This window comes from Anomaloglossus baeobatrachus, chromosome 6 (assembly GCF_048569485.1).
Source record: "Anomaloglossus baeobatrachus isolate aAnoBae1 chromosome 6, aAnoBae1.hap1, whole genome shotgun sequence".
NCBI classification, from domain to species: Eukaryota; Metazoa; Chordata; class Amphibia; order Anura; family Aromobatidae; genus Anomaloglossus; species Anomaloglossus baeobatrachus.
The window spans coordinates 152,698,258-152,725,803 of record NC_134358.1 but is presented as its reverse complement, the minus strand read 5'-3'; the positions used below and the strand labels follow the sequence as shown (position 1 = coordinate 152,725,803).

The following is a 27,546-nucleotide window of genomic DNA, read 5'->3' as shown; positions in this document are numbered from 1 at the left end:
CTTCTTTCCTTTCTCCATGCTCAATGTGGTACACACAAGGACACAGGACAGAGGTTGAGTCAACTTTAATCCATGTCAACTGGGTGCAAGTGTGATTTAGGCACGTTTCACACGTCACGTCAGTGAAAAACTCAGACGTTCTTCACTGACGTGTAAAACACGCACATGTCACTCCGTGTTCCGTGATTCACGGCACACGTGGGTTGTCCATGTGCAATCCATGATCCGTGATCCGTGATCCATGCATATGGACATTACTCACCTGCCTTCATTGCTGCTCTCCATGGTGCTGAAGTCTCCAGCTCTGCAGCGTCCGCCCACCACTCTCAGCACCTACTTCCTAGTCGGCAGTTCCTGCTTTCATGAATATTCATGAGCCAGGCAGGAGCTGCCGAAAGCAGAGGCTGCTGAGCGAATCGCAGGCAAGGTAAGTTGAAAATTTTTAATATTTAATATGTCCGTGATTTTCTTGTATGTGTTTCACTGATCACACACGGATCACACCATAGTGTGGTCCGTGGGTCATCAGTGATGCCAGACAAAAACTGACATGCCTCCGTGCAGAATCACGGCCAAGGGTGCACGCTGCACGGAGACACGTGCAGTGAAAAATCAATAACGTGTGAGCAGACCCATTTATTATAATGGGTCTGCGTATGTCAGTGATTCTGGTACGTTTTAAAAAAAGCACAAACGTACCAGAATCACTGACGTGTGAAACAGGCCTTAGTTATTGCCAACACCTGTTAGGTGCCACAGGTAAGTTACAGGTGCTGTTAATTACACAAATTAGAGAAGAATCACATGATTTTTCAAACAGTGCCAATACTTTTGTCCACCCACTTTTCTATGTTTGGTGTGGAATTATATCCAATTTGGCTTTATGACAATTTTTTTTTTTTTCATTGAAGACAAATTAAATGAAGATAATAATACCAAACAATTTGTGATTGCAATAATTTTCAAGAATAAACTGAGTATTATCTGACAGAACTGCAGGGGTGCCAATACTTTTGGCCAGTACTGTAGATGAAAAACAAGCAAGTGGGAAAGTTTATTTAAAGGGCACAGGTCACGTCCTTTTTCGATATTAAACTGCCCCAATGTATTGTTAGTTATGCAATGTGAATCACTAACATGGTTTTGTCAAACAAAAGTTCCCCATATTAATCTTAAAAAAAAACAATTTTTATGATCATGTAAATGCATTATATATCTTCAGTTTCAGTCACAGGGATGGTGCTTGCCTTCTGTTCAGTCACAGTCATTCAGACTCTGTCTTCAAATTATGGACGCCCCTCGCATTGTGATTAATTGCCGTGACTGGCCCGATGTCACGGCAATCTCCTATTGAATTCCGCGTTTGCTCACTGCCCCTCAGCTGTCCGAGCATGCGCTCTGTGCGTTCCTCTTCTTTCTCCTCAGAGGTGAGCAGTGGGAGCCCAGATGCACTTAGTGTTCACACTCCCAAGAAGACATGATAAAGCCTGGAGCATTTGCACATATGAAATAAATCTGAGGAGGTTGACCCAAATTCAATGTGCATGCTTCGGGCTTTATCATGTCTTCTTGGAACATGCATGCTAAGTGCGTCTCTGTACCGCCCCCGTGCGAGCAGCCGGGCTGCTGCCGCCGCTCGGATCCGAATCCACGGTGGATCGAGGGGTCTCCGGACCCGGGGGTCATGAGGCCACTCGATTAAAAAGGAGGGGGGAGATATGTACAGTGGGATTTTGGAAAGTCCGTGACGCCACCCACGGTGCGTAGTAATATAAGGGACCACCGCTGCCGTTGGGGAGCCTGGTGAAGATGGTGTGGCAGCCTGATGTTTAACCCCTCCGTGGGTAGGGGGTTGGTGTCCCGGGGCCCGTTGGTGTTGGATGGTGTTTGGGTGCCGTTGGGGGATAGGTGCAGGGGGTTTCCAATGTACTTACTCAGTCCCAGAATAACCACACCGACAGCTTGTAAACCAAAGTTCCGAGCACCACCGTAGTCTGCGGGTAGCACGCCTGGATCCGTGCCCTCGGTGTTGTTGTTGGTCTGTGGCCCTATCTCTGACACTTTAGTCTCACTTGGACCCGTTGGTATGAAACTCTCCGGGTCTCGCTCACCCGTATGGCTAACGAAGTGAGCTTGCTCTCAGGGTTCTCGCATAGGATTTCTTTGGACTGTAGTGGGAAAGTCCTATCCCATCGGTGCGCTAGTACCCCGATTTTGGAGTGGGTTAGGGATGACACTTGAAGTCTTCACCCCCGTCGGGTAAATTACTGGAACGCGTGAAGCTACTTTCTGGTCTGGGGTCCACGTACCCCGTCGTGCCCTGGCCCCTGCCCAGTGATAGCTCAAGGCTGCAGGTTGCACAATACCCTGTGACGACCTAATAGGCCAGGGCATCCCATCTCTGCTCCTGCCATTCTGCTCTGAAAAGAAAGAAGGATGCATTTTCTATTTCCATGATACACAAGCGTCTGTACTTGGTACAAACAGTCATATTGTGCTGACAGAGGCTCTTTAAGCTGCTCATACACTTTGGATGGATGTCAGTTCAACAAGTAATCCATCACTCTAGGGGCAGCTTTCCCTTGCAACTCCCCTATACAAATACATGGTCAACTTGGACAAGCATGTATGTGTTTTTAATGAGGAGTAGGCAATAGGCTGCCGCCAGACACCTATGGCAATGACTGATCTCTTTCAGTAATAAAGGATTGGGCATGTTGAAATATAACATGCCCGATCCTGCTTTCGCTTGCCATCTTACATCGAGAAAGAGTCTGAGGACACTCAGAGACATTAGATATATTGCAAATACTGCTAAAATTGGCAGCTCCGATAACTTTTACCTAATGTACAGTATTGTGCAAAGGTTTAAAGGGGTTATCCGGCCTTAGGCTGCAAGTCTGAAGTCACATAGCGTCTGCAGTCACTCTATGTATCACTATGTGACAGCAGATTTGTGCATTCTCACATCGTTCGCACTGTGCATTGTGAGGATTCTCTGGTGCCGGGAGCGGGTGGACATGTGGCTGCAAGTATGTGATTTTCACAGTTGCGGCCACATTCTGACTAGACTGTGTCCGGCATCGCTCAATACACTAGCATTGAGCAAGATTCCATGTATTCAAATCGCATACTTGCGATCACTCACCTGCCAATCCCAGTGCCAGCACCAGCAAATTTGCGCGATGTGAGGATTCACAAGTCTGCAGTCACTTAGAGCATCAAATCATCAATTCTTCTGGGTACAGATTTTTGTCTTTATTACTCCAGATCTGATTGTAGGGAAAATTTGTTTCATATACTAGAAAGTTGCAGAGTTGTATTTTTTTAAATTGTTATTCTCACTTTTACAAACAGGTATAGTCAGGTTGTGTATGTAAATACAATTTTGCAATTAACGGTGGACAATCTAATAGTCTGTGGAAATGGTGGAGACCTTCGCTGACCCCTGGGAAGGTAAGCAGTACTCAGTCTGTTTTCTTATAACTACTGCAGCTTACATCCCATTGTTTTCTGAAAGGGGCAACCCCCTCAACTTCTTAAAGATGGTGCCAATTTTCACCTTAGTGATCAAGACAAATTTTAGAAATCTGACCTGTGTCTCTTTATGATGTAATAATTCTAGAATGCTTTAATAGATCCTTGTTATTCTGTTTTTTCGTGACATATTGTACTTCATTTTAGTTGTAAATTTAGGATGATATTTTTTTTGCTTTTAGTTGTGAAAAAACACTGAAATTTGGTGAAAATGTAAAATATTTCGCCATTTTAAAACTTTACATTTCTATGCCCATAAATCCGAGAGTTATGTCACACAAAATAGTTATTAAATAATATTTCCAAAAGTCTAATTTACATCAGCATCATTTTTTAAACATAATTTTTGGGGGTTTGAAAGGTTAAAAATGTATTAGCAATTTCTAATTTTTCCACCAAAATTTGCAAAACCAATTTTTAGGAACTATATCATATTTGAAGTGACTTTCAGAGGCCTTGGTGAAAAAAAAAATGAAATCTGTATCCTTCAAAGTGCTCAAAACCAGATCCCAGAAGTTTATTAACTGTTTAAGTGCTTCACAAATAATAAATACAAAGTGAAAGGGAAAAATAAATACATTTTAGATAAAAATTTTGCTTTTGACCCAATTTATTAACTTTTAAAAGAAATATCATGACAAATGGACCCCAAAATTTGTTACTCAGTTTCTTCTGGTGTGCTGATACCCCACATGTGGTTAGAAACTTCTGTTTGGACAAACGGGAGAACTCGAAAGGAAAAGAACAATATTTGAAATTTGGAACACAAAATTGGCTGAAATAGATTGTGGGCACCATGTCGTATTTGCAGGGCCCGTAAGGTACCTAAACAGCAGAACCCCCCCCCCCCCCCACAAGTAACCCCATTTTGGAAACTAGACCCCTCAAGGTTTTTATCCAGGGGTATAGTGAGCATTTTGAATCAACAGGTACGTTACAGAATTTGATAACATTAGGTCGTCATATTGAAAATGTCCATTTTTTTTACCATGTTGCTTTAGCACCGTATTTATAACTTTTACAAGCGGTAACACCGCAAAGTGGACCCAACAGTTTGTTACTCACATTCTTATAGGCGTAGTGATATCCCACATATAGTCAAAACGTTCTGTATGGACAAATGGGAGAGCTCAGAATGGAAGGAGCAATATTTAAATTTTAGATAGCAAATTTGGCTGAAACAGATTGCGGGCACCATGTCACATTTGCAGAGCGTCTGAGGTACCAAAACATCAGAAAACCCCACAAGTGACCCTTTTATACAAAATTAGTGCCATCAAGTAATTTATGTAGGGGCAGTGTTGAGCATTTTGTACCTATAGGTGCTTCACAGAATGTTTTAAAATGTGGATGTGAAAATGTAATTGTAGCCTAAAATTTGTAATTTTGACAATTGATATCAGGAAAAAAAAAATTAGGCAATTTTTCCCAAATGAAATGGTAACCCATACATGGTAAAAAAAAAAACGCTTAATGTTTGGGCACATAGAAGAGTTCAGAAAACGAACAGCGCAAATTTGGACGCAAACACAAATTTGGACATGTTGTATTTGTAGAGGTACCCAAAATGCAGAAACACCCATATATGACCCCATTTAGCAAACTAAGTCCTTTAATAAATTAATTTCGTAGTGTAGTGAATATTTTAACCCACAAATTACACAGAATTTTATTAGATTGGGCCGTGAAAATGAAATACTTAGGGTTTTTCAGCTAAAATTTTATTTTAACTTCAAAATTTTAATTTCCACAAAGGGTAACAGGAGAAAATGGACAGGACAATTTGTTAAGCAATTTTTACCGAACGTGGCAGTCCCGCATATGTGGCTGTACACTACTATTTGAGTACACGGCGGGAATCAAATGGGATGGAGAGCGACTTGGTATGTAGAACGCAAATTCCGTTTGAATAGATTGGGGCCTACACTAGCCGAGCTCCTGAGGTGCCAGATCAGCAGAAACCCCACAAGTAACCTCTTATTGGAAACTTCACTTCTTAAGGGGTTCATCTAGGGGTGTAGTGGGTATTTTGAACTTGCAGGTGCCTCAGTGTATTTTATAATATTGAGATATGGAAACATAACATTTTAGTGGTAAAAATGTAGTTTTTTTTATTAGCTGCAAATTTGTCAGTTACCCAAGGGTTAAAAGGTGAAAATGGACCCCACAATTTATTGCACAATTTCTCCCAAATGCGGTGATGCCCTATATGTCCATCAGAAACTACTGTTTGGCCACACGGCAGGACTTAGCAGGAAGGAGCGTTATTCAGTTTTTGGAGCACAGATTTTGCTAGAATAGTTTGCAGGCAACATTTTCAGAGCCCCTAAAGTGCCAGAACAGCAGAAAAAAAAAAAACAAAAGTGACCCTATTGTAAAAATTGCACCTCTCAAATAATTTATCTATGGCTGCAGTGACTATTATGTAGCATTCACGCCACGCTTGTTCTGGAGAAATAAAAATATGCCAGTTTAGTACCCATACATTGTGCCCCATATATTGTAGGGCACCCATACATTGTGCCCCATATATTGTAGCGCACCCATACATTGTGCCCCATGTATTGTAGCGCCCTCATATGTGACGCCCTGGCAAAACCAGGTAGTCACAGATGACTGTACCCCCCACCAAGGCTACAGGAATCGCTTCCTCCTTGGGATTACACACACACCACCCCCACATGGTGCATATAAGCAGCTGCACCTTTCCCCCCCCCTCCATAAGCTGAAAAATAAGGAGCGCTGATAGTGTAATACCAACAGATCAGTGAGGTAGATCAGGAAAAATACACTCACCTGAAATGGTTGTGATAGTCACAACCACTGATAGAGCATAGGATGATGGCGTCTGCTGCAGCCCCACGTGGATGTGCATACAAATCAGAGTGAAAAGGGGGTTAATGCCACGCATTAGCCAAAATGAAGATGTAGCACGTTGATGTTATAAACGTATTCTTTTATTCCATCGGTTACGCGTTTCGAGGATATACCTCTTCTTCAGGACCAGTGCATCAACATAGTATCTATGTTGATGCACTGGTCCTGAAGAAGAGGTATATCCTCGAAACGCGTAACCGATGGAATAAAAGAATACGTTTATAACATCAACGTGCTACATCTTCATTTTGGCTGATGCGCGGCATTCACCCCCTTTTCACTCTGATTTGTATGCACCCCCCCCAGGGAGGAGCTGAAAAGAGCAGCAGGGGAAGAGTTCAGTCAGTCAGAGGAGAGCAGCAAAGCAGCCAGGAGTGTGTCTCCTGGGCTGCAGAGAAACTTGCAGAGCGGTCAGGGGTTGGCGCCCCTGGACTGCAGAAACAGGTCAGGCACTAGGAGGGGACCCAAAGTGGACCGGGGCAGGGTAGTAGCACGCCGGCTTTGGGAACTCGGAATAGTATAGGGAAGTGGACTTCCCCCCCGTTCCAACCAGAGGAGCTAAGCAGACTGCCAGGTGCAGTGCAACAAAAGAGGGCTCCTGCTCATTGCACCGTGTGTGGGACCAGCACACCCCTCCAAAAGGCTCCTGGTCACCGGCAAGTTGGTTTACAGAGGACTCTGTGTTTTATGACCACACCCATCAGCCTAGCTTCATCCAACACCAAGACAACCGAACTGTGAGTTTCCTGCTCCCTGCAATCCCTGCCACCACCACAAGTCCCAACTGGGCCCCGGGACTACACCTCCCCTACCCGTGGAGGGGATTCCACCTTGCTGCCCCACACCAGCAGTCCTGTGCATGATCCCCAGAGGCAGCGGCGATGCCACCATCTCATCACCGCAACCCATGGGTGGCGTCACGGACAATCTCCCTTACTTAATCCCTTTTTGTTGTGGAGCCTGGGATCACAGACCGGGTCACACCACCTTGATACCTACAGAAGTGACCCCTTGGCCCGGATCTGAGTACCCCCTATCCCTGGGCGACACACATACGTATCAAGAAAAGAAAAGTCAGCTCACCCTTGAGGCATAGTTCGTTCCAATCCAGGATAGGAGAACAGGAATCCTGCTGCTGCACAGCGAATGGAGACTTGAATGATACAAAGATGGATCCGGCTCACACACCAGGGTGTTAATAAAAATTCAGCTATATTTTGAAAAATTCCTTTTAAAATAACAATAGTTAGGACTTCTCAGACAACAATGCAAATATAAAGTAGGGGATGATGTAAAAAGAGAACGATACGCAAAAGTTCTTTCCAGCGACAGTTTACAGACTTAAATGGGAGCTATTTCTTTGGCGGTAAATTAGGGTTTTATTTGCAACATTTTGGGGTACAGAACATTTTTTGATTGTTTTCAGTATAAGGCTGGGATCATCTTCTTGTGATCTGCGCTGATGGAGAGACTTTGTACTCCAATTGCCGTCTATTTCGCTGGTGTCCATCTTTTTAGACATGCACAGAGCTGTGCTCGTCCACATTTATGAGCTAAAAAAACACCTAAAATGATGGAACATTTGCGGGCCAGAACAGAGACCAGACGTAGACCAAAGTGTCTCCATCTGCCTCATTAGAGTGAGTGTTCCAACCGTGGTTTTGTCTGAAGTGCGGTTTTGGGATTTACTAAAAAAAACACAACATAAGTGCTCAGCGGAGAGCGCAAGGTAAATGTCAACAGAACCTTAGGCCTAGGACACGGCGAGAAAAACAGTGCGAGTGGAATGCGATAATATAAAAAAAAATAAATAAATAAAAAAAAAAAAAAATCGCAGTTTACTCGGACCAATATTACTCTATGGGGCTGTGTAGCGCCCCTGAATACATCAGGGTGCTACAGGGAACTGCATCCTTTTCCCCAGGGTGCAGGACCTACCCCACCATGGTTCCAAGTTCCCAGAAACCGATGTCACCTCCATCAGCACCACAAACCCCAACCAACACCTCACATCATGACCTGTCAGACACACCGGTGGGTTGGTCTAGCTGAAACAGGGCCACCCACCTAGGGGTTAGGCAGACTGGTAGGAGGGACGAAGTGAGTCTAGAGAGAGCCCTTAAAGTGAGAGAGGAGCTGGAGTGTTAGCTCCTGGGGAGCTAGAAAGACTGAAATTGGGTTGCAGACAGTGGTCCGGGACCAGGAGTCGGTGACCGGGTTCAGGGACGTTGGTCTGGAGTGCGACAGACGTGGTCTATGAGGGACTGTAGGCACCAGAGAGGGACCAACAGAGCTGACCGGTACCGGGCACGACGGGGTACAAGATGCTAGGTCAGAAGCCGATTCAACGTCCTGACAATTAACCTGCAGATGAAGGGGACCTTCAGGGACCTTCCCAGAGCTCAGAGGCTGAGGGCATCAGCACAACGTGGGGGACAGGGTTTTCCAGAAAAAGCAACCCACTGAAGTCCCAAGTGCCAGCCCTTAGGTGCAAGACTTCACTTAAAAACTGAAGAACTGGACACAAAACTGTGCACGGAGGCAGGTTCTGGATCACTAGGTGACACCGGTGGGACCGGGTACTTGGACAGGCTCCCCGCAGCGGCAACAGCACTCAGAGACTTTGGTTTACCTACAGCATGTGTGTCTCCTTTATAAACCTCATCCAGCACCATGACTACCCACAGTGAGTACCCTGGTCCCCTACACCCTGCTCTCCCAAATAACTACCAACACCCTGAGTCCGGGGCCTTCCCTACCTGCGGAGGGACTGACATCTAGCTGCTTAACCCCATCTGCCCCGATACTCCTTACAGCAGCGGCAGTACTCTCATTACCGCAACCCGCAGGTGGCATCACAAACTTATCCCCTGCAAATACCACCTTTATACGGATCAAAGTGTCTGCCAAGCAGGTTCGGACCCCCCTCGAGCCACAATCCCAGATCCGAGCAGCCCAACTAACACCGGGGTCGCACAGCATTACCCATGAGCGATTATTTTCTCAGCCCTAATTGGACCGAGAAAACAGTCGCAGCATGCTGCGAGTGTAATCTGATCCTGTTTCACTAGTACCCATACAAGTCTATGAGGCAAGAGAAACATCATACTGCACTCGCATTACACCGGTGTAATGTGAGTGCAATGCGAGAATCGAAATAGCCAGCAACGGACAAGATAGGGAGATAAATCCCTCCCTCCCCTCCTCAGCGCTGGCTCTCCCCTCTGCATCGTCAGCCCTCCCCTCCGCAACTCCGGCCTCTCCCTCTGCAGCTGTGGTCTGATCGCACGATCGGACCACAGTCGCATGACCTTCGCATGCCATTCGACTCCTGCTGTGCTGCGAGCGTGAGCCGAGTGTCATGCGATGACATGCAGTAGTCCCCGTGTGGCCTCAGCCTTATTCTGATTTTTGGTAGGTATAATAAAGAAATAGACCAAGTACAGGAATAGTTCTTTTTATTTTTGCGGAGGTCACCATGCGGTATTAGTGATGGGATACCATATTTATATAGTTTTTTAATGTTCTGCTTCTATCACACAGTAAAAAAGCTTTTTCATAATAGTTTTTCTGTCACCATATTCTGAGAGCTGTAACTTTTTTATTTTTTGGCAAACAGGGTTGTATGAGGGATTATTTTTTTTGCGCAACGAGTTGAAGATCATTTTAGCATCATTTTGCGGAAAATAACATTTTTAATTGCGTTTTATTTAGATTTTTCAGATGAAGACTGAACAAAAACCAGCAATTACGGTAACTTTTTTTTTTTATATGTTTTTGTGCGGTTCATCGTGTGGTAAAAGTGATAAGATCGATTTATTCTTTGGGTCAGTAAGGTTACAGTGATACCAGACATATCGCTTTTTTATCCTTTGCTACTTTTACACAGTTAAATCTATATTTTATAAAAAATGAATTTGTTTTTGCATTGCCATATTCTGAGAACTAATTTTTTTTTATTTTTTTCTGATTGAGCCAAATTAGGGCTTGTTTTTTGAGGGACGGTTTTGTGGTTTCATTTCTACCAATTTTTTTTACATCCATTAACTTTTTGATCGCTTTCTATTCACATTTTTTGTGTGTCAATATGATGAAAAAAATTACAATTTTGGCGTGTTTTATTTATTTTTTACGGTAATCATCATATGGAATAAATAATGTGACATTTTTATAGATTGGATCATTGTGGACATGGTGATACCAATTATGTGTACATTTATTTTTGCTTTGACATAAGCTGCATTTTAGTGGTGAAAAAAGTTTTTGTGATTTGTGTGTCCTCTTTTGTGTCGTTTTTTTTTACTGTTTTATTTAAGTTTTTTACTTTTTCTACTTATTTCCACTGCGACTTGAATATTTTTTTATTTTGATCACTGATCTCGTGTACAGCAGCACATGAGACTAGTCAGTGATTCAGTGACTGTGCCTGTAAGACACAGGTTATAGCAGGATCTTACAGGCCACTATGTCCATCGGGTCATCATTTGACCTCAGGGGACCATGACAAGGATGAGCATCTGCAATTATAATCACTGGGGTGCCGATCCTGCCATAGTGGAACTTGTAACCCCGGTTAACCTCTTAAATACCGCTCTCTTGATTTACAGTGGTATTTAAAGAGGACCAACCTCAAGGATTTTCATATATAAACTAAAGCCAGTGCTATACTGGCGCTATCATGTTGATTTTAAACATACATTTAGCTGTGAGATCGGATGTATACTTTCTGAAATATAGGCAAGTGAAGTTTGTGAAATGCACTGTTATTGGATGAGAGGAGCAACGGAATACCTAATAGGTGGGTCGGGTTTTGCTTGTTATTCCCGCCCCTGTCTACCTGCCTGACCTTCCTCCCCTGTCTCTGTTTTTACAGGGGGAGGAAGGAAGGAGGAAGGATCGGGGGGAGGAAGGACATGCAGGCAGAGAGGGGCAGGAATAACTAGCAAAACCCGACAAACCTATTCCCTTGCACCTCTCATCAAATATCAGTGCATTTTACAAACTTTACTTGCCTGTATTTCAGAAAGTATACATACAATCTCACAACTAAAGGTATGTTTAAGGTACCGTCACACTAAGCAACATCGCTAGCAACATCGCTGCTGAGGCACAACTTGCTAGCGATGTTGCTTAGTGTGACATCCAGTAACTACCTGGCCCCTGCTGTGAGGTCGTTGGTTGTTGCTGAATGCCCTGGACCATTTTTTAGTTGTTGCTCTCCTGCTGTGAAGCACAGATCGCTGTGTGTGACAGCGACAGAGCAACAACTAAATGTGCAGGCAGCAGGAGCCGGCTTCTGTGGACGCTGGTAACCATGGTAAACAGCGGGTAACCAAGAAGCCCTTACCTTGGTTACCCGATATTTACCTTCGTTACCAGCTGGTAACCAAGGTAAATATCGGGTTGGTTACCCGATATTTACCTTCGTTACCAAGCGCAGCATCACTTCCACATGTAGCGACGCTCCAGCGATCCCTGCCAGGTCAGGTTGCTGGTGGGATCGCTCGAGCGTCGCTTAGTGTGACATCTCACCAGCGACCTCCTAGCAACTTACCAGCGATCCCTATCAGGTTGTATCGTTGTTGGGATCGCTGGTAAGTTGTTTAGTGTGACTGGGCCTAAGGCTATGTTCACACACTGCGTTTTTTACCTGCGTTTTGGGTCCGTTTTTGCTGCAGAAATTTCTTGAGAAATTCTTGTAACCTTTCTGCAGACATTCCCCAGCAAAACCTATGGCAAAAAAAATTAGCTGTGCACACACTGCGTTTTTTTCTTAAGAAAATTCTTTCAGTAGATTTTCTTAAGAAAAAGAATGAGCCTGTCACTTCTTTTCTGCAGCTAACTGCGTTTTTTGCCATAGATAATTGGCACAATAACGCAGGGAGCAACCAGCGGTAAAAACGCACCAAAAACGCACCGAAAACGCGGCAAAAACGCAGGTGCGTTTTTGGTGCGTTTTTTAACACAGTTGCACTCTAGAAATTTCTTAAGAAATTTCTTAAGAAAAATCATTTTTCTAGTGTGAACAGAATCACCATGATAGCACCAGTATAGCACTGGCTTTAGTTTATATAGGAAAATCCTGGTGGTTGGTCCTCTTTAAGAAGTTAAGTGGCCCCGATCGGTTCCAAAATGCTGATGCCCGTGGGTATCAACTGTCACCAGCAGGATTTTGACGTGTGGGGTGGCAAAATTTACTTATTCTTCGGCACCACTAAAAAGAGGCACTGAGGAATAAGGCTATGTGCGCACGTTGCGTAAAAACATGCAGTTACGCTGCGCTTTGTAGCGCAGCGTAACTGCATGCGTCCTGCGGCCCCTGCACAGTCTATGGAGATTGTGCAGGGGCCGTGCGCACGTGGCGTCTAAGAGCGCAGCGCTTCGGCTACTGCCGAAGCGCTGCGCAAAAAGAAGTGACATGTCACTTCTTTCCTGCGCTTTGCCGGCAGCTCCTGCTCTGTCTATGGCAGGAGCTGCAGGCAGAGCGCATGGAATCGGCGCTCACTACGGACATTTCTGCAGCGATCTAAAGCGCACATGTGCTCTTCAGATCGCTGCAGAAATTTCTGCAGGGCTTGTACGCAACGTGCGCACATAGCCTATGGCCCCTGATCGACTGCCTTTAAGGGCATGCTCACACGAGCGTGAAAATGGATGAGTGCAATGTGAGAAAATCCCGCATTGCATTCTGACCAATGTTAGTAAATGAGGGAGAGCAGTTGTCAGCTTTTTCTCGCATCCAGATTCTGGATGTGGGAAAAGTCGCAACATGCTGCGATTTTCTGCGAGAGCCGTATCACTCGCACCCATTCAAGTAAATGGGTGCGAGAGAAACATCGGACTGCACTCGGATGTTATCCCAGTGCAGTGCGATATACGCACAGGCTGATAATGGAGGAGATGGGGGGATTAACCCCTCCCTCTCCTCTGCAGCGCCCGCCCTCAGCTTCACAGCTGTGACCCGATTGCAAGATTGGGCCACAGTCGCACGGCACACGGCTCATGGTTGCATCAGAGCCTGAGCCAAGGGTCATTAGCATATCACATCCGATGCTATACGCTAGTGTGATTCCAGCCTAAAAGGCATATCGGTGGTCGTTAAGGGGTTAAAATCTCCAGAATGGTTGAAAATGTTAACGGTCAGTCTGTCTCGGTACCCCAAGCACCTCGCTATGGCATGTGCCACGTCTTGTGATGCAGTAAGGAGGGGGGCGCCCGAGCTAGGAAGCTTCCATGACAAGTTTTTACCCACCTTCCATACCTGCGGAAATTTGACAAAAACTAACTCACTAGGGGTCCAATGGGCTTCACACGACTAGTTAACGGTTAATAAGTGGCATAGGTGTGTAATGTCCACCTATGGAGATAGGAATAACCCTTTAAGACTCCTGTAACCTTTTTCTTCATTTTGGCCATATAACCAGTGATGAGCGAGCACTAAATGCTGGAGTTCTTGGTACTCAAATCGAGCAGGTCGGACGCTCGGACGGCGCGACTCAAATAACGAATATAATGGTCGTCTCTCGCTCCTTCCGGAAGGATGAGAAAATATGCCGGCCGGGAACTCAAGCGCCTCGATCACCGTTACTCGGTAGAGTATCGACTCATCTCTACAGATAAGATAGAGGATGTAATAAATTGTGTATTATTATTATTATTATTATTATGCATGTTCTTATTATCTTTATTTCCTGTTTTACAGATTTCTACCACACCCCGGCACCAGAAGGGTTAATGCAGCCCTGACAGGACTCCTGCTCTGTAGTGGAGGGATGGTCTCCTATATACTTCTACACCACAGAAAAGTCGCCATGTTTGCCTCCCTTGACTAGTTGCAGGTTGTCACTATGGTCCCTTGTAAACAGAGAGTAAAATCTTCTCGTTCTGTGATGGAAAGTGCTGAAGTTGTGCAGTTTCTGTCACACCTATGGCTGCGTGCTGGTGACATCAGCTGCAGGTCTGGGTGGGAGCCATTACCTGAGCACAGTGCTGAGCACCAGAGCCGTGCCTCCGGGACAGCCCCCTCCTCCGCCCTGTGCTGGGCTCCCTGCCCCCTCACTCACTACACCTTTCTTCCCTCACACATAGGGCTCCATTTTCCCTCAGAGCCGGACTCCTCACTTACCTGGAGCTGCGGACTCTTGTGTTTCTGTGACTTTGTGTCAGTGGAGCTGAGGATGGCGCGGACCTGGATCTGTCTGCTGCTAATGGTGAGTGGCCACCAGCCCAGAGAGAGCTACCTGTGCACACCACACCCTGTCAGGGCATGCTGGGGGTAGTAGTGCAGCAGCAGGTGGCGGTGCCCTGCCCTGTGTGATACTGTCACTTTGTACTTTGGACCCTCAGCTTCAGGCTCCCGACACTTCTCCAGATCTGTCCCGGATCCCCTCCCCCAGTGAGACGGAGTCTGGATGTTCTGCTGGAGCTGGAATAATAGAGACCCCAGAATGTGGCCCCCATTGTGTCCTGTATGTGGGGGCCATGCTTCCCTGTAGGTCTGCCCTCTGCCTCTGAGCATTGCTAGTCTTCCCATTAATCTGCGTTACTTCCTGAGAAAAATGTCAGGAATGCCAGGAACAAAGGCCATGGAGGCAGTGAGACATTGTGTCCTCTTCTCCGGGCCGGGCCCTTCTTTATAGTCCACTATTGTTTGTTGTTGTTTGTTTTTTTCTTAACTGTAACAAGAGGATTTGGACAGTTTGTCTGAGACATGTGCCCTGACATGCTGAGAAGACTGCACCATCCAGACTGATAGACTGTCTCCAATCCTCAAGGTTAATTCCCACACTTCATTTTGGTGGGCTTTAAACATTGCATACTGTACTTACACTGTACAAACAAAGCTCTTGGGCGACGTTCCCATCATCAGGTTTTAGTGCATTTTTTACGCTGTGTATCTTCGTTGCATCTAAAACGCAGCGTTTTATCATTTCACCAAAGTGGATGGGATTTCTAGACATCTACTGCCCACTGCGCTTCTTTTTTAGGCTGAGTTCACACATCCAGTAATCATCTCTTAGAACGGATCTGTTGGCAAAAAAAAGTTCTGCAAACTCTTATTTTTGTCTTGTTTTGAAAGAATTTGTTTTCAGGATCTGTTTTTTTTTTTTTTTTCCTTTTAACGTTGGAGTCTATGGAAAACGGATCCGTTACCTGATTGCTATTTAACCTTCCATTTTTCTTGCATTTGTAACGACTTGTAAAGACTTGTCATAACCAAATACCAGGAAGCAGGGCCGGCGTCAGCACCCGGCAAACCCAGTCAAATGCCGAGGCCCTGGGATGCCAGGGGGGCCCACTCGCGGCGGCAGAAGTGGCGCACCGCTACTCAGGGGGGCCCGATGCCCGCGCTGTCACCGGCTGATCCCCCACCGAGGATCGCACTTTCAATTGAATCGGCATCGTAGTTGCCGATACAATTGAAAGCAATGATGAGAGAGGGAGCAGTGCGCTCCCTCTCTATCATTCTCCCCACTGTGTGGATTGACTGGAGTGTTGGCACTCTGACAGGACTGCAACGGAGCGCAGTGACGTCATCACTGTGCGCCTGCAGTGAGGTCAGAGCGAGCGACAGCAGTGGACGCGACGAGGAGACCAGAACAGCGGGGGAACGAGGAGAAGTATGTACTAGTCACTGTGGCCAGACGACCATGGGGAGTGTATACTACATGAAGGTGTCTAATGCTATCTGGGTCTGCATTGTGCTATATAGGGGCTGTGTACTACATGGGGGTGCCTAATGCTATCTGGGTCTGCACTGTTATATAGGGGTTGTGCACTACATGAGGGTGCCTAATTCTATCTCGGTCTGTACTGTGCTATATACGAGCTGTATACTACATGAAGGTGCCTAATGCTATCTGGGTCTGCACTGTTATATAGGGGCTGTGCACTACATGAGGGTGCCTAATGCTATCTGGGTCTGTACTGTGCTATATGGGGACTGCTTAATGTTATATGGGGGTTGCATAGTGCCATGTGGGGTCTGCATAATGCCATGTGGGGGCTGCATAATGCCATGTGGGGGCTGCATAATGCCATATGGGGGCTGCATAATGCCATATGGGGGCTGTATAATGTTACATGGGTCTACATAATACTATATGGAGGACTATGGGGGCTTCATAACACTATATATGGAGGAATATGGGGGCTGCATACTACTATACACCAGGAGTTATGTCTCCTCCACCCCGGTGCTGTATACCCCCTCAGAGCTGTTTGTCCCCCCCCCTCTAGAGCTGTATGCCCCCCCCCATTGCTGTATACCTCTTTCCTCAGTAATATGTATGCCCCCCCCAGTAATGTGTATGTCCCCAGCCTCTCTTGTGATGTATATACAGCAGTTAGTGTTCTCTATGTACAGCCATGTCTGTTGGTGATGGCCACCAATCAGCGTGGCACAAACACATGCCCAAGAGGAGCTGGATGGAGACAAGCGGGGAGGTGAATGAGGCTGTTGCCGGCTTCCCAATATTAGAAATATCTCTAATGTGTCTGTGTGTGCATGTATGATGTGTATCTATGTATGTCAGTGTATAGAACTGTGTCTAGATTTGTCTGTGTCGCGGGCGGGGGCCAGTCCTCCGTCGCGGGGGGCTGCTCGGGGAGATCACGCTCGGGTCCGGGGCCTTCTCTCCGGTGACTCGAGTGGGCCGGACCCGGGGCTCGAGCTGCGCTCCTCGCCCTCGAGCGAAAAGGGGGGTTGGATTGGTGATCGGGTGGGTGCGCGGCCGGGGCAGCTGTGGAGATTGTTCGTGACGCCACCCACGGGTTGTGGTGATGTGGGCACCTCCGCTGCGGTGAAGGTGAGGGACTCCCAGGAGCGGTGTAATGGCGCAGCTCTGGTGTTAACCCCTCCGTGGGTAGGGGCGGTGTGTCCCGGGGCCCGGTGTTTGGGACAGGCGATGTTGGGGGTTGCGGTGCAAAGGGGCCGTGCTGCGGTGCCGTGCCCGGGTGGCACTGTTGTACTCACAATTGACTGCACTCAGAGTCACTGGTAAACCAAAGTTCGGGTATGGTCGGGGTGTCCCTTGTGAGGTTGGTGATGGTCCCTTTCCCTTGCACATTTTGTTCTGTTTGGCTTTCCTGCCTTGACAGTGGTAGCCCGCTGCCTGGCGTTTAGCTGCCGGAGGAGCCTCGGTTGCCCGCAGGCGCCGGCCCGTCGGGTGTTTTGGCCCTTGGCGGTGGCACTCACTCGGTATCGGTGGGCTTTTGCCTTCTTTCGGGACTTGGGTGTGGATGAACCCTTGAGGTCCAGCCAGCAATCAGTTAATTCGCCTACACTCAGTGTTTCTAAGCTAGGACGGGGTCTGAGTACCCGGCTGTTGGTGCTCCGGTAAACGGTTGACTCCCCGGTTCAGGTCCGGCGGGCTCCAACCCTGACCCGGTCCCTACGGTTCCGCCGGTCGTGTACCGGTACTCCTGCAGGCGGCCACCACCGTCTGCCTGCCTGACGTTTCGGGGATCCCAGGCTCCAACCTGGGTCCCTGACAGCTTTCTCCTCCACACCTCCTGTCACTTTCACTGTCACTCTGAACTAACTCTCTTTACTTCCTGCCTCAGGACAGTAGTCTCCTCGGTGGGCGTGCCTTTCCGCCTGGCTCCGCCCACCTGGTGTGCCCTACCTGCCCTGAGGGAGGCATCAGGTCTCCCTTTCGGGTGATGGGTATTTCCTCACAAGGGATGGGGGGTGTTTGTGTGTGATGTTACCTGTGACCCCTGGGGGCCAGGGCGTCACATCTGTATATATGTTTTTGTGAATTTCTCTTTAAATATGTATGTGTACGTATGCCTGTATGTGTATGTATCTGTGCATGTCTATGTGTGGATGGGGCCCACTGAGACTCTTTTTCCCAGGGCCCACAAAAACCTGGAACCGGCCCTGCCAGGAAGTATCAAAAACAAAGCTTTATTTGAAGCATGACACTCCAACAAGCGATAAAAACGCATTTAACTTAATCTAAATCACAGGTGCAGAAAATCTGCAACATCAAAAGCTCATGATGGGAAGGTAGCCAAGGTTCCAGCAAAGTGAATGGGATTTATAGAAATCTCCTGCCCACCGTGCTTTCTTTACTCAGTGTACTGACCTGCGGTGCGTTTTTCAAATCCACAACATGTCAATTTCTCTTGCGGGAACAGGAGTGTTATATGTGAATATTCCACACAGACTTGCATTAGATGCGGAAAGTCTGCAGGTAAAAAAAGGCATGTAATCCATATATGACTATATCAATAAAGTTTTGTCAAAACAAATTACCAGGAAGTATCAAAAACAGTTTTTTGTGTTTTTTTTTTTTTTTTTTTTTTTTTGCAATTTTCTATTTAGAGCTGTTTATGCTCTTGGACATTATCGTGCCCCATGCCGAAGCTTTGCCAATCGTGACTTGACGTCACCACATCGGCCTGTCACTGGCGAGCTGGCTCACCATTTTGTCATTATTATCAAGCAAAAAAAGATGTGCCTGAGAAGCTAAACTGCGAGGGGGAGCGCATAGTGATAAATTCTATAGGGATGTACAGTACATCAAGATGTTAATTATTTGATCTTAAAAAAAAATCCAAAACCTATAATCACAGAAAATATATATTTATTTTTACTGCCTACATCCCAGACACAACTATTAGTGTTTTATTAAACAATTCAAAAAAAATTTAAGCTTTTTTTTTTTTTTTTTGTGCTAATTTGTGGCTGCTGCACTTTTCGACCTTTAGGTTAAATTCCCACAGTAAGTTTTTGATACTTTGTATTTTCGCTGCATCAAAAACGCAGCTTCTTGGGCCTTGTGCACATGCTGCAGTTTTTTATGCATTTTTGTGAATTATGCCAGCAAAGTCAATGAGAATTCTGAAGTGCTGTGTGCATGTTGCTTTTTTTTTTTTTTTTTTTTCTGTGTTTAGTCCTTCCAGCCATTGATTCCACTAAAGAAAAGACATGGCACAAAAGCGTTAGTTTTTATTGGTGTGTTTTTCTGCCACAAGGTGCAGTTTTTGGTGCAGAATATTTTTGCATCAAAAACTCCACAGGCATACATAGCATTATAGTTCCAGCAGAGTGGATGGGATTTATAGAAATCTTCTGCCCTCTGAGCTTTTTTTAGTGTGTGGGATACACAGAGACACCAAAAAGAACGCATGTAAACCACACACGTATCAATAAAGTTTGGGTAAAGCCATATGCAATTTTGTAATATATCTTAGACAAATCTGCTTCTTTCTCTGCCAGAATTGACCTGTCATTATCAAAACTCAAAATCTGTATTCTGTGAAGACTTTCCCATTAGTGAGATAGGAGATGGCAGTTACTGATGAGATTCTATGTAGAAAGGAGGGGGTGGAGCTCTGCCTCTGGCTCCTCCTCCTATTGTCATAGAATCTCATCAGTAACAACTCCTATCTCAGCAATGGGAAAGTCTTCACTGAATACAGATTTTGCCCAGAAATGAGAATTTTGATAATGACTGATCAATCCTGGCAGAGAAAGAAACAGAGTTGTCTGATAAGATATATTAGTTGCTCATTTACATGTGCACTATTGATTAAATATAATTTAAATTGACAGCTCCAGTTGAATGACACTTTCATATTTCCCACTGCCTTTCAGATAACATCAAGTTGCAGTGTGTGTGTGTGTGTGTGTGTGTGTGTGTGTGTGTATCAATGTAGCAATACACCTTATGAAGTCAATGTAAGTGCTGGCCGATGATGGGTAATGTACAAGTGCACATGAAGGATACTATCGGATGAGCGATAGTTACAGATGGTAGCAGAGCATGTAATGGAAGGCAGCTGCTGTGCCCATCAGTGCAGGAGCTGCGGATGTGACTTGCTGGACTGGTGGCTTTACCTAAGGCCAATTCACACTTGTACGACCTGTTGCTGTCCTGTAGCCAAAGGCATCAAAGAACTCAGATGATAAATTATGACGGAAACCCTGAGAGATCTCCTGTCTTGTGCATCCACACTGAGGTTTTCACAAAAACAAAATCTGCTCTAAAAAACCTTTGGGCTGGAATCACATGTACAGATTTTGGCCAAGTTTTTTTTTTTTTTCTTCTTCAAGATCAGAAGTGGTGGATCCAAAAGAAAGAAAAGTTAAAAACAAATGACCTGTATATCCCTTGTGTGTCCGCTCTTGTCTTCTCAAAAATCTCCATGTGTGAATCCATGCGGACACTGTTGGTAGTAACTGGAGTGAATATAAAAAGAAGCAGAATTATAAGGGTGAGCGCTCTGTATGCCCAGGGAAATCTCCTGGCACAAACGCCCAATGTTGCCATAGGCTCCCACTCACCCATTGGAGGCCAGAAGAGTGTGGTATACTGTTGTTGCATTGTGGGCAATGGCCAATGTATGCAAACTCCTGACTAACACCAATCGGGGGTGGACATGTTGGGGTGTGCGCACTCTGGCCATCGTAGAAGGTTGTCACTCGTGCAGTTTCAATCAAAGCTCATATTCATTTTGAGCAAAAAATAAATATACAAAAATTCAGGAAATTTGGTGTTACGTTGCAGCTACCTTTTTGGCTCAAGCATCCTGCCAGTGTTCAGCTCACACACTGATCAAGAACTACACATCTCCCATCTGCCCCTAAATACACCCTATGCCATGACCCAGAAACGTAATCTTAAAGGCATGTACAGTTGATTCAAATGATAAACCAACATTTTAAACATAAATCAGTGCTATCTCCCTCTGAATACAAAAGGAGCATACAATCTTTCTACAGATCTAGAAAACAACCAAGTCATACAAAAGAAACAAAATCTATCCGGTTTGTCTGCGGCTCGGCCTCACCTGCCCTTAATCAGGTGCGGGCTATATAAACCTTTCACACCCTGCCAGTCTGGAGTCACACTCATGCAGACGAGGATTGACTAAAGGCCCAGTCACACACAACGACTTACCAGCGATCCCGAAAACGATGCGACCTGATAGGGATCGCTGGGAGGTCGCAGGTGAGATGTCACACAGTCAGACCTTACCAACAATGCAGTAGCGACCTGTATAACGATCTCAGCAGTCACTGTGACCCTGTCACACAGTGTCAAACACAGCGATGTGTCCTGCCCAGCAGGACATCGCCTTTGAAGAAAATGGCCTGGACCATTCTGCAACGACTAGAGATCTCACAGCAGGGGCCTGATCGCTGGTAGGTGTCAGACATAACGAGATCGCTAACGGGATCGCTACTGCGTCATAGAAACCGTGACTCAGCTGCGATCTCGCTAGCGATCTCGTTATGTGTGATGGTACCTTAAGGCTGAGTTCATACAGTATGTCCTGTAATCATCCGTTCAATCATCTTGTAGAGATCCGTTGGGGAAAAAAGTTCTGGAAACATAACTTTTTTTTTGTCCGTTGTTAAATAACTCATGTCTGACAGATCCGGTTTTTTTTTTTGTTGTTTTTTTTAAACATTGGAGCCTATGAAGAATGGATCAGTCAATGGATTGCTATTTAGCCATAATTTTCCCAATGGATCTCTGCAAGATCCGTTCTAACAGATGATTACAGGACGTGTAAACTCAGCCTAAAGCCCCCTTCACACATCCGTGTCTACGGTACATGTGGTGTCTGTTTCCACATGTACCAGAGACATGGACACATGTAGACATATTAAATGCAATGGGTTTGTTCACACGTCCGTATTTTGCCACAGACCATGTGTCTGTGTGGAGCACATTCTTGTCCGTGTGCTCCATACGGTGTCATGTCCATTTTTGGCAAGCAGCACAGATGTGGCACGGAACGCACACTGATGTGATCCATGTGACATCAATGTGACACGTACCGGAGGACACCTCAGTGAAATTAAATGGATTTTTATACTTGCCTGTCTCCGGCGCTGCTGTTGCTTCCGGGTCCCGCTCATTATGCCTCATAAATATTCACAATATTGACCGCTGACCTGGAAGCAAGTGTGACAGCAGTGCCGGAGACAGATAAGTATGCAAGTTCATTTTGTCTGTGTGCTATCCGGATGTCACATGGTTGATACGCACACACGGATGAAGGGGGCCTAAGATGGTAATGCTGGTGTCAGTGGGGAACGCTGGAGCAGTTTGTCTGTAGAAACAGTGAATAGAGAGGGAAGTTTGCTGGCCAGCAGGAGAAAGAGAAAAATATACAGACATACTAATGCACCATTCAACCCTCTCCCCATCAGGACACAACCAGAAGTGCAAGACATGTATGGGTCCTTGGCAGACCAATATTGCGTCTGAGGCAGAAACTGTTTGCTGTTTGAGGGTACAAGTGGCGCCTTTACACTTTGGGCCCCTGTACAACTGCCCAGATTTCACCAATCTTGTTTGTTTCTGCCTCCGATGTATAGATTAAATGACGTGACAACCAAGCTAAGTTCTTCCTTAATACGTCGCCTTCCCTTTGAATTACATCTTGGCTTTGATTCAAGAAATCTAGATGTGTGATTTCACCCTAGGCTTGTGAATGCTTTAACTAGTAGGTGCTGCCTCCACGGAAGGCCTATGAAGAATGTTACCACACCTAGTCACAGTTACTCTTCATGTCCTGTTATTTATGATCCTCCAGCGCATTTGACATAGAAGTTTTAACCTGTTATGTTCTTCAATTTCACGGTCCCATTTACGTCTTAGAAAAAGTATTCTGCTAATGTTTATTATAGCCCCTTAAAGAATAGTTGTCTGTCTGCTATTTCATCCTTCTTCTCTGCACGATTCCTAAAACTTAACATGGACAAAACAGAGTTCATTGTCTTTCCTCCTCCTCACTCATCTCCTCCAACAAGCCTTTCCATCAAACTTGATGGTTGCTCACTCACCCCAGTCTCACAAGCTCATTGCCTTGGAGTAACCCTCGACTCTGCTCTATCCTTCAAGCCCTCTTCAACTCATGCCGATTACAACTCAAAAGTATCTCCCGGATACGTGCTTTCCTTAACCAAGAATCTGCAAAAACATTAGTGCATGCCCTCATCATCTCCCGCCTCGACTACTGCAACCTCCTGCTCTCTGGCCTCCCTTCCAACACTCTTGCACCCCTCCAATCTATCCTAAACTCTGCGGCCCGCTTAATCGATCTCTCCCCTCGCTACTCCCCAGCCTCGCCACTCTGCCAATCCCTTCACTGGCTTCCCATCGCCCAACGACTCCAGTTCAAAACATTAACCATGACATACAAAGCCATGCACAACCTGTCTCCTCCCTACATCTGTGACCTAGTCTCCCGGTACCTACCTGCACGCAACCTCAGATCCTCTCCTTCTCTGCTCCTCTCTTATCTCCTCTTCCCACAATCGCGTACAAGATTTCTCTCGTGCATCCCCCATACTCTGGAACGCTCTACCTCAGCACATCAGACTCTCCACTACCGTGGAAAGCTTCAAGAGGAACCTCAAGACCCACCTCTTCCAACAAGCCTACAACCTACAATAGCCCTCAGTCCAGTAGACCACTGCGCAACTAGCTCTGTCCTCACCTATTGTACCATCACCCATTCCCTGTAGACTGTGAGCCCTCGCGGGCAGGGTCCTCTCTCCTCCTATACCAGTCTGTCTTGTACTGTTAATGATTGTTGTACGTATACCCTCTCTCACTTGTAAAGCGCCATGGAATAAATAGCGCTATAATTAATAAAATAATAATAATAATTCTTTCCACTTTGTAGCTGGCGCCTACAGTAATTTAACATCAGACCATAGGTGAAGCTGTGAATTACAGCACCGCCCCAGTGCTTCTTTATTATCGCCACTGGAGTGGTGATTCAAATATACGTCCCCTGCCCCAGTCTTATATTCATGTGCCGCTGTCTTCATCTGTCATCAGCGTTGCTTCTGTAGTTCTTCTGTAGTTTGTGACCTGCAGGCAGCTTGTTTCATAGAGTATGCCAGAGGCCACAACTCATTGCATCTCTGAGAGCCTCGTTCTGGCTCTCATAGACTTGCATTGAGAGCTTGTAACGTAACTTCAATTACATCACCGAAGGGTGCGTATAAAACGGGGCTTACATCTAAAGCACCACTCTAGTAGTGGGGAGAAAAAAAAGACAAAAAAAAAAGCTGGAATAGTCCTTTTGAATGTATAAGTTGACAATGAAGGTATATAATGACATACAGCTAATTAGTTGCACAAATTATTACAGTTGTCCCATCCTTTGTGTGTATTAGAACAACACAAAAAAGAATAAAAGGCAAATTGGACATAATTTCACACAACTTAAAAAATAGATAAACACCTTTGGTGTTCACGCTACTTGAAGTTTTTGCCTTCTGATCACACTATGAGATCCAGTGCTGTCTCTCTATGTTGTTTAACTTCAAAAATAGGCTGGACAACAATGTTGGCACCCTCAACTAAATATTTGGCTGCACACCGTTTGGAATAATTAACAGCAATCAATCGCTTCCAATAAAAATCAACAAGCTTTTCACATCTCTCAACTAGACCTTTTGGACCACTCTTCTTTTGCAGACTGCTCCATATCACTCATATTTGAAGGGTGCTTTCTCCTAACAACAATTTTAAAGATCTCATAGGCAAACGCAAGAAAGGTTCTACACCCCTAATATGAATCTTCATCCCCCTGAATGTGTGGAGGGTAAGCAGCAAGCACTCAGGTGTATAAGTTTTCATTAACATGCTTCTAGGTGGTGCACACGACAAAAATTGTGGCTTACATAAACGTTCATGAAAAGAGTGAAGAAAAAAGCATAGTGGTGGCACTCACCATTGCATAAAAATGAAGGTGTATTGTGTCAACTTAAAAACATCAGGTTGTATTAGGCTATGTTCACATTTCCGTTTTTTGCATCAGTCACCTGCGTTGCTTAATGCTTGTGACTGATGCGAGTACAACGGGTGACAAGAAATGGAATTTCTTGTCATGAGAAAGCGGTTTCTGTTGAGAGAGAGAACGATCAGCTGATCGCTCTGAAAAGCCAATCATTTCAGTTTAAAACCTGCATGGGGGGGGGGGGAGGAACTGATATTACCTGATTTCGGACATTCTGGTGGTCATGCTCGGTAAAACGTGACGGATTCTTGCACTGGAATTCGTTGCATGACGCAGGATAACGGAATCCTGCACCGTAGACTAACATTATGCCTCCTGACGGATTCCAACGGAATCCTACTGGGTGCGTATTTTTGCCGCAACAAAAAACGTTGTATGCTGCGTCCCTCCCGCCCAACAGTCAGTCAGTAAACGGCTGATTCGCCGCACGGCGGATGCAACTCGGGGTCATCAGTCACAATCCGCCGCTCATACAAGTCTATGGAAAACAACGGAATCTGCCAAACGGATTGCGTTGTTTATCAGAGCGGCGGATTGTGACTGATCCTAAACAACGGAAATGTGAACATAGCCTTAGAAAATCCTTTGGTAATCTTCAGATTTAATGATTCCTTACACACAGTCAAGACAACCAGTACCAGAGGCAGCAAAACTACCACAAAACATTTTGAACCTCCAGCATATTTCACTGTAGGTACTATACTTTTCATTGTAGACCTCATTCTGTTTTCTGTAAACACTAGAATGATGTGCATTACCAAAAAGCTCTATCTTGGTCTCATCTGTCCACAAAATGATTTCTGAGAAGGCTTTTGGCTTACATATATTTTTGACAAACTGCAGCCTAGATTTTTATGTCTGTGTCAACAGTGGGGTCCTTCTGGGTCTCCTGCCATAGCGTTTCATTCAAAAGTGAACAAATAGTTTGTGCTGACATTGATCTACTCAGCCTGCAGGATAGCATGAATTTCTTTGGAAGTTGATTAGGGCTGCTTATCCACCATCTGAACTAGCCTGTATTGCAACCTTTCATCAATTTTTCTCTGCCGTCTGTAAATGGAGATTAGCTACAGTGCCATGGGTTGTAAACTTCTTGATTATTTTGTGCATCAAGATCTCTGGAGATGGACTTGCAACCTTGAGATTGTTGATATTTTTCAACATTTTGTGTTCTCTAGTCCTCAGACAGTTCTTTTCTTTCTGTTTTCCATGCTTAGTGTGGAACACAGATGCATAATGCAAATATTGAGTCAACTTCTCCCCTTTTTATGTTTTGTTGGGGTTTTTTTTGGGGGTTTTTTTGGTTTTTTTTTGGGGGGGGGGGGGATTTTCATATTGCACACACCTGTTTTTTTCCACAGGTGAGTTGCTTAAAAGAAAGTTGTTTTCCCATAATTTTGGAAAGGTGCCAGCAATGTTGTCTGTCCCATTGTTGGTGTTTTGTGTGAAATCATGTCCAATTTGCATTTTTATTTTTATTTTTTTATTATTCCAATACATACAAAGTAAAGGAAAGATCTAGTAAGGATTTACTGCTGCCTATATTTTCCTTGTCATGTCTCAGATGCAGACTGTCATATAACAGACTATATCTACCAATTGGCTTAAGTCCTTCATACACATTCATTAGCTAGTAGTTGGCCTAACCTAACGTGCAACTAGTGTATGGGTGGCCTTCAGCCAATGATTTTTCTCATCCGAATTGAACATTCACATATCTGTGTGATGGAGTCAGGTGAAATAGCTGTTTGGCCAACAGTTATCTAGGACATAAGGGCACCTTTTACAGAAAAATTTATTTTGTTATCCAATTGTCCCCCGTACACACGATTTTGTCACGTTCACCCAACTTAATCTTAGCAGGAGCCAATCGTGAATGGGGGCTACTCTCCAGTAACAGATGTCAAAAGACACAAGAATTAAGGCCCCTTTACACACTGAGACTTTCAGCGATCCCACCAGCGATTCCAACCTGGCCGGGATCGCTACAAAGTCTCTGGTGAGTCTCTGGTGAGCTGTCAAACGGGCAAACCTGGCCAACGACGCAACAGCGATCCGGACCTGCAGAACGACCTAGCTAGTCAAACACTGGAAACGAGTGATGTGTCACAATATCTGTCAATCACTATTCTCTGTCAGTCGGTCTCTCCCTCTCTGTCTCTATTCTCTCTCTGTCGGTCCGTCACTATCTCTGGCCCTCTCTCACAATCTGTCAGTCATTTTCCCCTCCTTTCTCATACTCACTGATCCCCGGCACTGCACGGCATTCACACTGCTGCGGCGGCTTTTACTATTTTGAAAAAGCCGGCCGCTCATTAAACAATTTCGTATTCCCTACTTTCCCCGCCCACA

At 45.4% G+C, this 27,546-nt stretch overlaps 1 protein-coding gene across 1 annotated transcript in view; it reads left to right on the top strand.

Moving 5' to 3' along the window:
- Positions 1–14,503: 14,503 nt before the first annotated feature.
- DSG2 (desmoglein 2) overlaps positions 14,504–27,546 on the top strand; it is an 83,962-nt gene continuing 70,919 nt past the window's right edge. The window contains exon 1 of the mRNA XM_075353325.1: positions 14,504–14,624. Within this exon, the coding sequence (XP_075209440.1) occupies positions 14,592–14,624 (33 nt within the window). The 5' untranslated portion in view covers positions 14,504–14,591. The remainder of the gene's footprint in view (positions 14,625–27,546) is intronic.